Source organism: Stegostoma tigrinum, chromosome 9 (genome assembly GCF_030684315.1).
Source record: "Stegostoma tigrinum isolate sSteTig4 chromosome 9, sSteTig4.hap1, whole genome shotgun sequence".
NCBI classification, from domain to species: Eukaryota; Metazoa; Chordata; class Chondrichthyes; order Orectolobiformes; family Stegostomatidae; genus Stegostoma; species Stegostoma tigrinum.
This window is the reverse complement of record NC_081362.1, coordinates 86301908-86319301: the sequence shown is the minus strand read 5'-3', so window position 1 is coordinate 86319301 and position 17394 is coordinate 86301908. Positions and strand designations below refer to the sequence as shown.

Below are 17394 nucleotides of genomic sequence, written 5' to 3'. Positions count from 1 at the left end.
TAACCTTTTACTTATGGATATTCTTGCAATTCACAGAATCACAGAAGGTTGGTTTGCAGGCACAGCAGATAATTAAGAAGGCAAATGGAATTTTGTCCTTCATTGCTGGAGGGATTGAGTTTAAAAGCAGGGGGCTTATGTTATAGCTGTACAGGGTGCCGGTGAGGCACACCTAGAGTACTGTGTTCAGTTTTGCTCTCCGTACTTGAGAAAGGATGTGCTGGCACTGGACGGGGTGCAGAGGAGATTCACTAGGTTGATTCCCTGATTTGAGAGGGTTTGTTATGAAGAGAGACTGAGTAGACTGGGATTATATTCATTGGAATTTAGAAGAATGAGCAGGGATCTTATAGAAACATATAAAATTATGAAGGGAATGGATAAGACAGAAGCAGGGAGGTCGTTTCCACTGGCAGGTGAAACTATAACTAGAAGGCATAGCCTCAAAATTAGGGGGAGCAGATTTCGGATTGAATTGAGGAGGAACTTCTTCACCCAAAGAGTTGTGAATCTGTGGAATTTCCTGCCCGATGAAGTAGTTGAACATTTTAAAAGGTAAGATGGATAGTTTTTGAACAGTAAAGGAAATAAGCGTTGTAGTGAGAGAGTGAATAAGTGGAACCGAGGCCACAAAAAGATCAGCCATGATCTTATTGAATAACAGAGCAGGCTTGAAGGGCCAGATAGCCTATTCCTGCTCCTGAATCTTATGTTATTTTCTTATGTTGTTCTTAATTGAATTTTAATTCCATCACCTCTTGTGATGGGAAATGTCTCTGGGGCAATAGTTTGGGTCCCTGTATTACTGCTCTATTGACTACCATGCCACTGTCTCCCCTTGTAATTAGCAGTTACTTTGTTTATGATGAACAAACAAACTCAGTAGTTTACCCTGGATAATAAAGTGTGAAGCTGGATGAACACAGCAGGCCAAGCAGCATCTCAGGAGCACAAAAGCTGACGTTTCGGGCCAAGGTCCTTCATCAGAGAGGGGGATGGGGAGAGGGTTCTGGAATAAATAGGGAGAGAGGGGGAGGCGGACCGAAGATGAAGAGAAAAGAAGATAGGTGGAGACGAGAGTATAGGTGGGGAGGTAGGGAACGGATAGGTCAGTCCAGGGAAGACGGACAGGTCAAGGAGGTGGGATGAGGTTAGTAGGTAGGGGATGGAGGTGCGGCTTGAGGTGGGAGGAAGGGATGGGTGAGAGGAAGAACAGGTTAGGGAGGCAGAGACAGGCTGGGCTGGTTTTGGGATGCAGTGGCCAGCTTCACACTTTATTATCTTGGATTCTCTAGCATCTGCAGTTCCCATTATCTCTGATACAGTACTTTACCCTGTAAGATCAAATTTTCTTCAAATTTGCAGGTATTGGTACTTACAAAAGAAGTTTACAGACTAAATTGGCTAATAATTAGATACTAATCAATGAATAAAAAGTATTTTATGAGGATAATTGACTACCTGAGTATTATCCCTGTGTACATGTGTGCTCCTTGCATCAGTGCTGTTCACATGATTCTATATGTTTAACAAATGATTTATATGAATTGAAGCAAACATGATATCAAGGAAACAAGCCAATTTGTTATCTAAATATGATAGCATTTCAAAGTCTTTGAAACTTTCGATGAGCAAGCCTACAACCTTATGATAGCATTTTCTTAATAGTCTGTGATTCCAGAAATTGAAATTAATTGAGTAATGTACTCCCTGTGCTTTATACTGTGCAGGTACGTTATCAGTTTAACTGCATTGTTTTTATTCTTTTGTCTCTCTGGCTTGCAAATTATATATAATCATCTGGTGTGAAATTCTAGCACTTGGTCATTCACGTGATGTGAGGAAGATTAAAATGAAAGGTGGATTCCCTGTAAAATTGACTACACAAAGGCATCATATTATATTTAACAGTTATTATTTTCCCCATCTTTTGTGTCCAGTTATAGGTAGAATGGAAAGACTTATTGAAGCTGTAATTTACATATAGGTAGGAGAGAGATGAGTTTCAGGTGGCATCCTGAGACAGAGTAGTAGTGCCTGAATGACTAATGGTATTACCGGAATCCATGGTAAATGTTTCATTCAATATTCTTTGATTTTTAACTCTAAAATGAAATTATATGAATTGTAGTTAGAAACCAAATTTATGTTCATCACTGTAATTCCACTGTACCATGAGTCACATCAGAGTTGAGATAAGGGAAGCATATTCAGGATGGAGTGCCACAGAGGTCAGAGCTAGGGCCACAGTTACTTACAATATATATTGATGGCTTAGGTGAGGAAAGTGCATAGACTTGGCCAGGTTTGTGGTTAACACAAAAATAGAGGGAAGGGAAGTGGTGAGGGTAACACAAAGAGTCTGCAGAGGGATATAGACAGGTTAAAAGAGTGGGCAAAAACTTGGCTGAAGGAATATGGAAAATGTAAGGGTATGCACTTTGGCAGGAAGAATAGAGGAGCTGAGTACTATTTAAATGGTGAAAGACTGCAGAAAGCTATAGAACAGAGTGATTTTGGAGAAAATGGCCTAAATGCTGGCAAATGGGAATAGATTTATTTAGGATATCTGGTTGGCATGGACAAGTTGGGCTGGATGTTCTGTTTCTGTGCTCTACAACTCTATGACACTTGTGCATGAATCACAAAAATTTATCATTCAAGTTCACTGGGTAATAGAGAAGAAAAATGAAATTTTGATTTTTATTTCAATAGAGTATAAAAATTGGGAGATTTTTCTGAAACTATTCAAGGCACTTGTCAGACCACAGCTGGAATACCGTGAATAGTTTTGGGCACCTTTATCTAAGGAAAGGTATGCTGGCATTGGTAGCAGTCTAGGCAAGGTTCAGTAAGCTGGTACAAGATACGGAACAACAGTCTTATAAGGAGAGTTTGAGTAGATTGGGCCTGTACTAATTGGAATTTAAAAGAATGAGAGGCGACCTTAGTGAAACCACAAGATTCTTGTGAAACTTAACAGGGTTGACGTGGAGAGGTTGTTTACCCCTGTGGGTGAGTCCAGGATCAGAGGGCATAATCTCAGAATAAGGGGTCACACATTTACGACAGAGATGAAGAGAAATTCCTTCTCTTAGAGTGTAATGAAGCCGTGGATTTCTTTACCACAGAGGACTGAGTTGTTAAGTCTTTTCAAGGCTGGGAGAGACAGATTTTAAATCAATAAGGGAATCAAGGGTTATGGGGAAGAGGGAGGAAAGTGAAGTTGTGGGTTATCAGATCAGCCATTGAATGATGGTTTCATTGAATGATGGAGCAGACATGAGGAGCTTATGAAACAAAGATACTTTTCCCAGTTGCCAAAATGACCAAAGAATGGCTTTATCTAAATCAGGTTTTATGCAACAAGATCTATCAATCAGGCTTCTTGATAAACACAATTATTGGCTTATTATTGAATCAAAATGTATTCAATAAAACTGAAATAATCAATCAAGTAAGTAATACAAAATTATAAATATGCCTCCTTCTAAACATCCCCAAAGTGCACACACAAATACACACGCAGGAAAAGGGGAATGTAAACAGACTTTTCTCTAGAGAATGACTTTCTGAAAAAATTACACTTTGACCAATGGGTTGCCTTCAAGGCTTTGGACTAGAAAAGTCATTGCTCTGATGTTCTAGCATGGGTAGTGAAGTCACTAATCTTCCAGTTGTGTCTGAATCTTGCAGACACAATTACTCAGGAAATTTTGAGATGTTTCCTCAGTCACTCTTTAAGAAAAAACAAATAGATTTCATCCTGAACTCACCATTTCTTTTCAGAAATGAAAGAGATCAGCTATGCAGCTTATTCCATTTTCCCTGGAGCTTAGGAAGCTGAAGGGTGACCTTATAGAGGTTTATAAACCATGAGGGGCAGGGATAGGGTAAATAGGTAAGGTCTTTTTCCCGGGTTGGGGGTGTCCAAAACCAGAGGCCTTGGGTTTAAGATGAGAGGGGAAATTTATGAAAGCAACCTAAGGAGCAACTTTTTCATGCAGAGGATGATGCATGTATGGAATGAGCTGCCTGAGGAAGTGGTGGCAAATTCTGGCAAATGGGACTAGATTTGTATAGGATATCTGGTATGGATGAGTTGGACTGAAGGATCTGTTTCCGGGCTGTACAATTCTATGACTCTATGACTTTAAGCAGGCTTCTCTTCAATTGAACCAGATAAAACAATCAAAGCCAGTCAGTAAAGAAACAGTCCTAGCAAGGATGTACAGCATAGCAAGCAATTATCACCAGCCATGTGACTTACAAGAAGCTTTATTTAAAAAAAACTGATGTCCAAAGTGAAATGTAAATGACCTCTTATAAAGAAAGCACTCCACGTATTTACACAAAATTTGAAATGAGTCATATTCTACAATCTTTCAATACCGAAGTCCTCCAAACAGTATTAAATATAAAGTGTCTTTATAACACAAGGCATTAATGTATGTAGAGTATATTAGCCTTATTATCATGCCAATTGTCTCAGTGTGCGGCAGTGTAAGCCTAACCGCTAGTAACACCATGTCATGTATATTTCTCAGCCTTAGGTGCTGTCAGATCCCTGTAGTGCTCAGTTTCTTGCTGGCTGAATTAGCATATACACACATTTTTTAATGGTTAGCTAAGAGTTTAATTTAAAATGGTCCTTTGTGCTCTGAACTTAGGCCATTCAAATTGCAACCCATACTGCATCCATACAAAATTGCTATGTTTCCACTTCTGAGAAATTAATGAGTTCATTGACTACATATAGGCATCCTTACGCATTCAACTAAATACTTTCTTCAATAGTTAATAGGTTTCCTATATTCTATATCCAATTGTAATGGTTTGGCAGAGTATAATGTGGCTGTAATTTACCCTGGGGATTCATATGACATCTTCAAGCCATAACAGTAAAGCTCAAAATGTAGTTTAAGGTTCAAAGTGGCTAATTTCATGATGTTGGCATGCAGATTTCATTTTCACATCAATGTAGTATCGCTGCACTGTTTATCATTGTCTAATTCTGATGACACTTCTAACATAAATTTGAGGATTAGATTTTACTGTTCAACTTATGCCTACCATTTCTGTGCAGTGTGAAATTTAGGAAGAACATAAAAGGAACAAGGGTTGAGAAAAACCCATTTGAAAATTGTAGGTGCTAAGAATTACAAAGTAGGATGACTGATAGGACATTGTAATTTACAAAAGATTGAGCGTTTTAGTGCATAGAACGGACAGCTCTTTCATCCAAAGGATGACTGTTGAGAGTGTTAAAAATTGCAGTCGGTGTAATTTGTTTTATTACCTTTGGCTATGTTTCCCAGTATATAAAAAAATAGTCAGACAATTCTAGTATATCTGCAGGTAGACATCTGTGTGACATTACAGGCTGACAGAACAAAAGGAAACAACGAATTTTGAGACACGCCATAACACATTCCTTTTTGAGATTATGGAAAATTAAACAAATGAAAAACAACATGTGTTTTTCTCTGTTACACTTTCCTGACTAATTTAAAACGTACCCAGATACTTAAAGGACTGTCTTGTAGCATTTAGGAAACCACTGCTTTGAACTATACCAAATAACTCTATTAATCATGGACAAGGTCTTCATGATTGCAGAGTTTGAGTTTTAAACAAATCATGAGTGTCATTAAATTCTAAACTGCTGGTTCAGGGTTCTATTGCCTAAGATGGAAACGTCTGTTGTTATGGATCAGGCCAGAGCCCCTCAAAACATATCAAGGAGATAGCCTAGACCCTAACTTTTACCTTGTTTAAAGACAAGTATAAGTCACTGGATCCTAAATGTGATTTGATTGGGCAAACTACGAGGCTTTAATCAAAATACTCTTTACTCTTACAACAAACCGACTCCCACAGCTAACTTTACCACATTTCTTCTCACCCACTCTCTTGCAAAAATGCGAACCCCACACTCCCAATTCCTCTACCTCTGCTCTATCTGCTCCCAGACTGAAGCGTTCCACTCCTGGACATCCCAGATGTCCTCCTACTTCAAGGACCCTAACTTCCCCTCTCCTGTGATTTCATAATGCCCTCAAGCGCATGTCCTGCATTTCCCACATCTCTGCCCTCAAAACCCCTCCCCAAACAACAACAAGGATAGAGTCGCCCTGGACATCACATACCACCTCACAAACCTCTGAATCCAATGCATCATCCTCCTCCACTTTCACCACTTGCAATTAGACCCTACCACCAAAGAGATATTTCCCTCCCCACCCCATCTGCTTTCCGTAGGGACTGCTCTCTCTGCAACTCCCTTGTCTGCTCCACTCTCTCCACAAAACCCACCACACTTAGCACCTTTCCCTGCAACCACAGGAGTGTTACACCTGCCTCTACACCTCCCCTTTTACCCCTGTCCGAGGCCCCAAACAATCCGACAGGGATTCACTTGCATTTCTTCCAACCTGGTCTGCTGCATCCATTGCTCTCCTCTACATTGGAGAGACCAAACGCAGACTCAGTGACAGATTCGTGGAGCATCGGCACTCTGTACACTCTGATCAACACCACCTTCCATCTGCCAGCCATTTCAACTCCCCTTCCCAATTCCTTGGTGATATGTCCATGCTGGGCTTCCTCCAATGTCACAATGAGGCCACATGAAAATTGGAGGAACAACTCCTTATCATCCACCTTAGGAGCGTATGGACCAATGGCCTCAACATAGAATTCACCAGCTTCAACATCTCCCCACCCCCAGCTGCATCCCATGTCCAACCCTACCTCTCATCCCCACCTCCTTGACCTGACACAACCTGTACATCTTGCTTCTCACCTATCTGTCCCACCCTTCCCATTGACCAATCTCCACAATCCCCTCAGAGATAGTAGGAACTGCAGATGCTGGAGAATCTGAGATCACACAGCAGGCCAAGCAGCATCAGAGGAGCAGGAAAGCTAACGTTTCGGGCCTAGACCCTTTGGGAACCTCCCTATTTATTTGTGCCCCTTTCCTCCTGTCCTGATGAAGGGTTCTGACCCAACACGTCGACTTCCCTGCTCCTCTGATGCTGCCTGATCTGCTGTGTTCCTCCAGCTCCACATTGTATTGAATGAAACCATTGTTTCAGGCTGCCGTGCTGGTCATCAGAACCCTTGTCTTTGAATGATTTTTGTTTATGTAGGCACTCTTGTCTTTTATCTAGACCCTGATAGTATTCATGACTTTGATTGCAAGGTTAAACTCCATTGAGTCTGCTAACCACCAGCCTGCTCCACAATGACCTGAATGGACTAGAGGAGATGTTGAGAACTGGCAGAATGTGAAAGTGGTATGACAATTGCTAAGGGACCAATGGACAAGATGCCAACAAGCTGAGTGTTACATAGAACATAGAACATTACAGCACAGTACAGGCCCTTCAGCCCAGGATGTTGTGCCAACTTATTATCCTACTCTAAGATCAAACTAACGTGCATATCCTTCATTTTACTATCATCCATGTGCCTATATGAGAATCGCTTAAATGTCCCGAATGTACCTGACTCTATTACCACTGCTGGCAATGAATTCCATGCACCCATCACTCTCTGTGTAAATAACCTACCTCTCACATCCTCCCTATACCTTCTTCCAGTCACCTTAAAATTATGCCCCCTCTTGATAGTCATTTCCACCCTGGGAAAAAGTTTCTGGTTTTTCACTCTTATCTGTGCCTTTCATCATTTTGTACACCTCTACAAGTCACCTCTCATCCTTCTTCATTCCAATGAAAAAAGCCCAAGCTCCCTTAACCTTTCCTCATAAGACCTGCCTTCCAGTCCAGGCAGCATTCTGGTAAATCTCCTCTGCACCGTGTCTAAAGTTTCCACATCCTTCCTATGATAAGGTGCCCAGAACTGGACGCAATATTCGAAGTGTGGTCTAACCAGGGCTTTATAGAGCTGGAGCATAACCTTGCAGCTCTTAAACTCAATTCCCCTGCCAATGAAAGCCAACCCCTCCACACTGCCAAGAATCCTATCATTAACCCTGTATTCTGCATTCAAATTTGACCTTCCAAAATGAATCACTTTACACTTTTCTCGGTTGAATGCCATCTGCCACTTCTTTGCCCAGCTCTGTATCCTGTCAATGTCCCGTTGCAACCTACAACAGCCCTGCACACTGTCCACAACTCCACCAACCTTCATATCATCAGCAAACTTACTAACCGATCCTTCCACCTCCTCATCCAAATGTTAATAAAGATCACAAAGAACAGAGGTGCTAAACAGATCCCTGTGGAATACCACTGGTTACCGAGCTCCAGGCTGAAAACTTTCCATCTACTACCACCCTCTGTCTTCAATTGCATAGCCAATTCTGTTTCCAGACAGCCAATTCTGTATCCAGACAGCCAAATTTCCCTGAATCCCATGCCTCCTTACTTTCTGAATGAGCTTACCATGTGGAACCTTATCAAATGCCTTGTTAAAATCCATATACACCACATCCACTGCTCTACCATCATCAATGTTCTTTGTCACATCCTCCAAGAATTTGATAAGGCTCATGAAACCTGCCCCTCACAAAGCCATGCTGACTATTTCTAATTAAACTGTGCTTTTCAAAATAATCATAAATACTATCTCTCAGAATCCTCTCCAATAATTTACCCATCACAAAAGTAAGACTGACTGGACTGTAATTCCCAGGATTATCCCTATTCCTTTCTTGACCAAGGGAATAACATTTGCCACACTCCAATCATCTGGTATTACTCCAGTGGACAGTGAGGACGCAAAGACCATCTCCAAAAGTGCAGCAAGTGCTCCTGCCCTCACTCTGACCATCCGCTTGTTCCTCACATAAGTATAGAGCGCCTTGGAGTTTTCCTTAATCCTACATGCCCCCTTCTAGCTCTCCTAAGTCCATTCTTCAGTTTCTTCCTGACTACCTTGTAACCCTCCGGAGCCCTGTCCGATCCTTGCTTCCTCTACCTTAAGTAAGCTTCCTTCTTCATCTTGACAAGATGTTCCACATGTCTTGTCATCTAAGGTTCCTTCACCTTACCATCCTTTTCTTATTTCAGTACGACAAGCCTATCCAGTACTCGCAGCAACTGCTCTCTAAACAACCTCCATATTTCTGTCGTGCATTTCCCTGAGAACATCTGATCCCAATTTATGCTCCTCAGTTCCTGCCTAATAGCATTGTAATTCCCCCTCCCCCAATTAAATACTTCCACATACCATATGCTGCTATCCCTCTCCACAACTAGAGTAAAGGTCAGGGAGTTGTGATCACTATCACTGAAATGCTCTCCCACTGAGAGATCTAACACCTGGCCTGGTTTGTTGCCAAGCACCAAATCCAATATGGCCTCCCCTCTTGTTGGCCTATCTATATATTGAGCCAGAAATCCTTTCTGGACACACCCTACAAAATCTGCTCCTTGCAAAACTATTTGCGGTTAGGTGGTTCTAGCCTATATCAGGGAAGTTGAAGTCACCCATGACAGCAACCCTATTACTTCTGCACCTTTCCAAAATCTGCCTCCCAATCTGTTCCTCAATGTCTCTGTTGCTATGGTGGGGGGGAGGGGGCTCTATAGAAAACTCCCAATAAAGTGACTGCTCCTTTCCTGTTTCTGACTTCTGCTCGTACTGACTTAATAGACAAACCCTCCTTTTTGACCGCCCTTTCTGCAGCTGTAATACCATCCCTGATTAGCAATGCCACTCTCCGACCTCTTTTACCTCCCTCCCCATTTCTTTTGAAGCATCTAAACCCCGGAACATCCATCAACCATTCCTGCTCCAGTGATATCCAAGTCTGTGTAATGGCCACAACATCATAGTCCAAATACTGATCCATGCTATAAGTTCATCCCCCTTATTCCTGACACTTATTGTGTTACAATTGACACACTTCAGCCCATCACACTGACTGCAACTTCGCCCTATCAACTGTCTATTCTTCCTCACAGACTCTGCATGCTGTATCTGCCTGTACACCAGATACCCCATCCTCTGATTTGCAGCTCTGGTTTCTATCCCCCTGCCAAACTAGTTTAAATCCTTCCAAAGAGCTTAACAAACCTCCCAGCCAGGATACTGGTGCCACTTCAGGTCAGGTGCAACCCATCCTTCTTGTACAGGCCCCACCTTCCCCAGAAGGTATCCCAATGGATACCGCCACTGCCCAAATATATTAGTTCACTTGCCCAGCAGGCTCCGTGTCCACGTTTGCTCCTGCTCAGCCTTTGCTCCACATATTCATGGGGAAAGTTTTTTATACCGAAACCTTACCTTCCCAGCTGCCCCTGGCTCGTGCTCTCACAACTGCTGCTGCTCAATTAACTATTAGCTGCATTGAGTGAATGGAAATCTTTTTAAATTTTTTTTGTCTCCACAACAGATTTTTCCCTGGCTACCAATTTTGTTCCTTTTTGCTAACGAGCTGCATCGAAATCAGACTATTTAGACCCTTGATGTTGTGATTGTGCCCAAGGTGAGCTTTCCTACAGCCCTCCTCTATCACCAAGAATGAGTACTTCTACTTCCATAATAATGCCCACGTTCATCCCTGCCTGAGCTCCAACTCACCTGCTACTGAAACCCCCATTCATGTTCATGTTACCTCGAGACTTGACTATTCCATTGCTGTCCTGGCTGACCTTCCATGGACCATCCGACATGAACATTTCCTTGGCCAAAATTTGTGCTTGCATCTTAATTTGCAGAAAGTCCTTAATAGCCATTGTTGGATGTCCCTCAATTCAAGGATGCTGTCTCCTCAAGGTAGTGTGTTTCGGCAGTGCGTCTTCATGTGACTGATCTTTGGACATATTCATAACATTACATGAGGCATTGTGTTCTGGAGAGCAAGACTTGCTTCCTTTACTTTCCTTCTTAGCTGCTATTCTGGGTTGTCTTTAAGGTATTTGGATTGAAAGCATGATGTAGGTCAACAGATGAGTTGTCACCATTTTGGACATTGGTAGCAAGCTCCTCCCAGTTGTTAATGTCAATGCTACTATGCTTCAAAGGGAGACTTAGAGGGTCTTTGCAACATTTCTTTCCCTCCTCATAACAGTGGCCAGTAAAGAATTGAGAAAACAAATCTAGCAGGGAAGGTGATTTTCAGCTATTGAGACAAGATGTGCAGTCAAATTTGCAGTTTTGCCTGAATACTTGTACAGTTGGCTTCAAGAAACACACAGGCATTTGTTCAATGAGCTGCTCCCACCCCTTCCATTGAATGTGGAGGATGACACAAAGGCATTGCTGGTGGAATTTCTCTTGTGTACCGCTGATATGCAGTCCATGCCTTCCTAAATGGAATTGGTGATAATCCCTTTCAAAACTGCAGTTGAAGACTGCTTCTTATCAGTTCCTACCATGATTTGCTGAGTGGACGTGAGGTGCTGATTCGCGCATGCACTGATAACCAATTTAACTAACGAGTTTCAATCATTGATCAAAACCTGTGTTTGTTTTAGACGGCTACCAAGGACATCTTTATAAACATATGAGTAATAGATATTTCATATATATATATTATCATTTCAGCACAGGAACGTTTCGTTGCAAAATGCTCTGGTGGTTAGGATGTTTGACTTGGAAAATGGTCAAGTAGTTTGATCCACTGCTAACCATAGTCTCACCAAGGCTACATGCGGTTTGAAACTGAACCCTAATGTCCTGTATGTAGTATCCCTTTGTGTTCTGTACTTCTAAATGTTCATATTTTATTTGAACTGCTGCTTGAATTTCCACTAATCACTTAAACAAACATCAACCTCATCTCTGCCAAATCTCAATTTGTTACATTTTCCATAAAGAATTACGTCTGCAATTTTTCTGTCACCGATGGACCTTCTCAAATCCTTTTTGAAGCTGTGCACAGTGATATTCATTGATATTCTTCAATTCAGTAACATCTGTTTGGAACATTAGGCAAAATTCCTTTGTCTAATTAATTCATAAAAACAATGAACAGCACAGCACAGAGTGCTGCCCAATGCCATGCTACCTTAAAGCTTGCCTGTATTCAGTGTTTATGGCTAATGTCCTGAATTATCATGATTCACCATTACAACAGTGACTATCCTTCAAATTTGGCTTTAAGGTGTTTGGGATGTCTTGACGTTGCAGTGGTGATAAATAAATGGAAAGTTTTTCTTAACATGCATTTTTTCTACCTTTCCTTTATAGATACAGACCCCAACCGGAGGATGTTATTTTGCAAGCATTTGAGGTATGGTTGAATTTTAAATTCCATATCATAAAGCTTATTTTGCAATAGCATACTTCCTAGTTTCAACGCTTCTGATTATTATTCATTTAGAATGCAAAAAATTAAGAAAATTTTAAGATAAACAACCTAGAAGGAGACATTTCAGCCCAATTTTGTCCTTGCCGGATGAAAAATAGCTTTACAATCTAAACCAACTTTTCCGCACTTGGTCTGTGATGAAGATTTCTGCTTCTAACACCCCTGCAGGAAATGAACTCCAAATCTCCAACAGATCTGTTGTGAGATTTGCAGGCACTGAAACCAGACAATGCAACTTGTGAAACGTTGCAATTCACTGTCTGTTTCAAGCTGAATCAAAGGTTTCATCACATCTCATCCCAGACCCATTGATTGGATATACAGAACAGGCCCTCCAGCCCACCAAGTCTGTGCCAATCATGATCCAACTCTAAGTCAATCCCATCTAGCTGCACATGGTCCACATTTCCTCAATTCCCTATCTGCTTCAATCTACCACCTCCTCTGACAGCATGTTTCAGGTACCTTGCACCTTCTGCATAAAAAACTAGGCTTGCAAATTGCCTGCTTTAAACCTTCTGCCCTCAACTTAAGCCTATGGCACCTAGTATTTGACATTTCCACCCTGGGAAAAAGACTCCAACTATCCACCCTATCCACGTCTCTCATAATTTTACTTACTACAGCTAAGTTGAATGACAAAAGATGGCCTTTTGAACTGTACCTGAAGGGGGTGAGAAGTTTTTTTCTCAATCGACCTGGCAGCCTACTGCAGGCGGGAAGTCAAGCATCTCAACACTCTCACCAGCCAATAAGTCTGGATGACATGGATGGGAAGAAGATCTTGTGAAAATAGACCAGTTGACAAGTGGCCTGTTTCCATATGGTAAATTCTACATGAAACATAATCTTTAGAAAGTGAAGGTCAAATAACAGCATGTCAGTTTTTGTTGTTAAAAGTAATTGGAAAGAAAGGCACTGCCAAAAGCAAGGAAGGGACAGAACATCTGGCTGAATATTTACTTTGTGTTAATTACTTTGACTGTTACTCACTTGCTATCAGTGAAATGAAGCAGTTCAACAATTACTGCCTGGCCTCACCTTACCAAGTACATTGCTTCAAAATGATTAGAAATGTTTAGCGTAGGTCACATATGCGCCATGAAAAGACCAGTTTGGATCAGATTTATTTACTCTCCTGGGCTATAGTATCATAAAAGTTCAGTGTTAGGGTGTCACTGGGGCATCTCTAAATGTGAGAGGTTCAGACTACTTACTGGAATATCTCACACTGTATTTGAGAAAATATCAAAGTCTGTAAATATCCATTAATTTTAATCATCAACCTTTTTATGTCACTGCTATATTTCATCCCCAGGTGTTAGATCAAACTAAAAAAGGATATCTTACCCAAGAGGAACTTACAAAGTATTTGACTGAGGAAGGTACTGTCTCTTTTCTGTGTTTTGTGTATGTATGTATATATATTGTATGAACTTTCTGTAAATGTAACACTTCCAATAATACTTTCTTATGCTTTCTTGGTCATGTTTAACCTTCCTGGAGCTGAAAACACGTGGCATTAGCGTCAAGAAGGGAAAGATAGCCAAATGGCATTTGTGTGATTTTTGAGTGGGGCATTATTTCACCAATCTTGGAGCCCTTTTTGTTTCTGACAGAAAATTGGCAGATATGCTATGATGAGATAGCATACAACACATTTAGCTCCCCACTAGCCCTTGCAGCATTGAATGAAAGGAGGTGACTGGGAACCCTCCACATATTACTGCAGGATCTCAGTAATTCCACCAGTAAACCAAGCACCTGTAACATGCTCCCACCACTATAAAATTCTTCTGGATTCCCCTTTAGCTTATGCCATAACATACACAGCAGTGTTACACAAGCCCATCACTTGTATCTGTTTCTAATTCCCACAATCTCTCCCCTATCACTACTCCTAAATCGCACATATGTAAAACCAGTCTGTTTTATTTCCTACCACATTCCTCAGTCTTCTGGTCTTATGATAATATGGTCTTAACCCACGACTCTAAAAGAAACAGTAAAAAAAGCCAATATTTCTTTAAGGTCTCAGTTTCTATGGAAAATCTAGTGACACACAGCATTTTATCAAAATTACCAGAATATCATGCAATGAAAATAGAAGTTGACTTACTGTGTTATTATAAACTCGTGGCTCTGCTAATATGTTGTGGCTGTAATTGTTCATAGGTAAAACATCTTTAGTCGCAATACAGTATATTTTTTAACTCACCACGGTCAAAACCATGGGTTCTGAAAGTAATATAGACAGTTCACATTGTATACGCTTCCTGTTAATTAGGTTTTGAATGCCTGTTGCAAATGTATGTCGTCCTTGGCAGAGTATAAAGAATCAAAGAAATCCTCAAGGACAATGCACATAGAGCCAGAGTATCTGTATTCTCTCAGTGGACTTCTGTATGAATTTGCCCAGTATTTATTTCACCCATATATTTGTAATCTGAAAGGGGCGCATAAGCACACATTTGTGGAAAGCAATGAAAAAATTATTTAATTTATGTAGTGCTTTATGTTAAGATGGCTCAAAGTGTTCTACAGGAAGTGCAATCACAATTATTATATAGGCCGACACAGCAGTTGATTTCCATATAGCAGCGTTCCACAACAGTAACTGAGACACATAACCAGATAATCTGGTGGAGGCATATAGCATGAGAAAGAAGAGTTACAAGGTCAGGCTGGTGACCAAGGATACCAGCAAGACTACTTGATCTTTCCTCAATACAGCAGGCCAAGCAGCACCTTAGGAGCAGGAAAGCTGACGTTTCATCATGCAGGGTCTAGGCCGGAAACGTCAGCTTTCGTGCTCCTAAGATGCTGCTTGGCCTGCTGTGTTCATTCAGCTCTACACCTTGTTATCTCAGATTCTCCAGCACCTGCAGTTCCTATCTGATCTTTCCTCAGGTACTTTATATCCACCTGAACAGGTAAGTGGAATCTAGTTTAAATGTTGATTTAGAAAGAAGCCAGCTCATGCAAAGTATCAGAGATAATGGGAACTGCAGATGCTGGAGAATTCCAAGATAATAAAATGTGAGGCTGGATGAACACAGCAGGCCAAGCAGCATCTCAGTGCTCCTGAGATGCTGCTTGGCCTGCTGTGTTCATCCAGCCTCACATTTTATTATCTAGCTCATGCAAAGTAGTGTTTTATCTGCACTGAGTGAGCCAGGCCAATACTTGTAGAATGTATTAGGACAGGATTTCCTTTGAATGCATGTTTTAGACAATCAAGAGTCGGAGCCGAATCCCTTCGATCCCTCATCCACTCCTGACAGTCAGCATAATGCCTGGTTTATTTTGGGGCTAGGTGTAACTAACATCTGGCATTAATGTGCACAAATATCTCCTGCTCCTCTTAGCCCGATAAAACTAAATCAGTCTTTAGCATCTGAGATATCTCAACTAAATCTCCTCTCATCTTTCTGAACTCTAGAGAGTATAGGCCTAAATTGCTCAATTTCTCCTCATAAGACAAGCCTTTCATCTCTGGAATTAATCTGGTGAACCTTCCCTCAATTATGTATTTCTTTGAGTAAGTGGACCAAAACATAGCATATGTCCATAGCATACCATATACAGTCTCACTAATGCCTTGTACAATTGCATAATGGAAGATTAGAGGCGTGGACTATTTTCTAAATGGAGAAAGGCTTTGGAAATCTGAAGCATAAAGGGACTTGGGAGTCCTAGTCAGCATTCTGTTAAAGTTATTGTGCAGGTTCATTTGGAAGTTAGGAAGGCAAATGTAATGTTAACATTCATTTCAAGGAAACTAGAATACAGGAGCAGAAATGTATTGCTGAAACAGTATAAGTCTCTTGCAGACAATACTTAGAATATTATGAACAGTTTTGGACCCTGCATGTAAAGAAGGATGTGCTGACATTGGAGGGGATCCAGTGGAGGTTTACAAGAATGATCCTGGAGATGAAGGGCTTGTCATATGAGGAGCAGTTGGGGACTCTAGGTCTGTACTTGATGGATGAGATGGGGGGGAGGGTGCTCTAATTATTTTACTCATTTGTGTGATCTGGTCATCACTGACTATCCAGTATTTATTGCCCAGATCTAGTTGCCCTTGAGAAGGTGGTGGTGAGCTGCCTTCTTGAATTGCTCTAGTACACCTGCTGTGGGTTGACTCACAATGCCATTAGGGATGAATTCCAGCATTTTGACCCAGTGTCAGTGAAGGAACAGCGATATATTTCTAAGTTAGGATCATGAGTGGCTTGGAGGAGAACTTACAGGTGGTGGTGTTCCCATGTATCTGCTATCCTTGTGCTTCTAGATAGACAGTGGCCATGGATTTGATGGCGCTGTCTGAAGACTTTGAGTGAATTTCTGTAGTGCATCTTGTAGATAGTATATACTGCAGGTACTGAGCGTCAGAGTTGGAGCAGGTGGATACTGGTGGATGTAGTGCCAATCCAGTGGGCTGCTTTGTCCTTGATTATGTCAAACTTCTTGAGTGTTGTTGGACCCACACCCATCCAGGCAAGTAGGAAGTTTTCCATCACATGCATGTCTTGTGCCTTCTGGATGATGGGTAGGCTTTGGGGAGTTAAGAGGTGAGTTATTCAATGCAGTATTCCTAACCTTGGACCTCCTCTTGCAGCTACTGTGTTTATGTGGTGAGTCCTGTTGAGTTTCTGGTCAATGGTAACCCCCAGGATGTTGGATAGTGGGGGATTCACTGGTTGTAACACCATTGAATGTCAAGGGGTGGTGGTTAGATTGTCTCTTATTGGGGATGGTCATTGCCTGGCATTTGTGTGGCACAAATGTTACTTGCCACTTGTCAGCTCAAGCCTGGAAATTGTCCCAGATCTTGTTGCATTTGAACGTGGACTGCTTCAGTATCTGAGGAGTCGTGAATGGTGCTGAACATTGTGCAATTATCAGACATGTCCCCATGTCTGACCTTATGATGGAGGGAAGACCATTGATGAAGCAACTGAAGATGTTTGGACCTAGGGGACTACCCTGAGGAACTCCTGCTAAGATGTCCTGGAGCTGAGATAACTGACCTGCAGCAGCCATGACCACATTACAATGTGCAAGGTATGACTCTAACCAGTGGAGAGTTTTCCTTT

At 41.5% G+C, this 17394-nt stretch overlaps 1 protein-coding gene across 1 annotated transcript in view; it reads left to right on the top strand.

Moving 5' to 3' along the window:
* efcab2 (EF-hand calcium binding domain 2) overlaps nucleotides 1-17394 on the top strand; it is a 55454-nt gene that overhangs the window by 27079 nt on the left and 10981 nt on the right. Inside the window, exons 5-6 of the mRNA XM_048535610.2 lie at nucleotides 12172-12214; nucleotides 13611-13677. Coding sequence (XP_048391567.1) covers nucleotides 12172-12214; nucleotides 13611-13677 — 110 coding nt within the window. The remainder of the gene's footprint in view (nucleotides 1-12171; nucleotides 12215-13610; nucleotides 13678-17394) is intronic.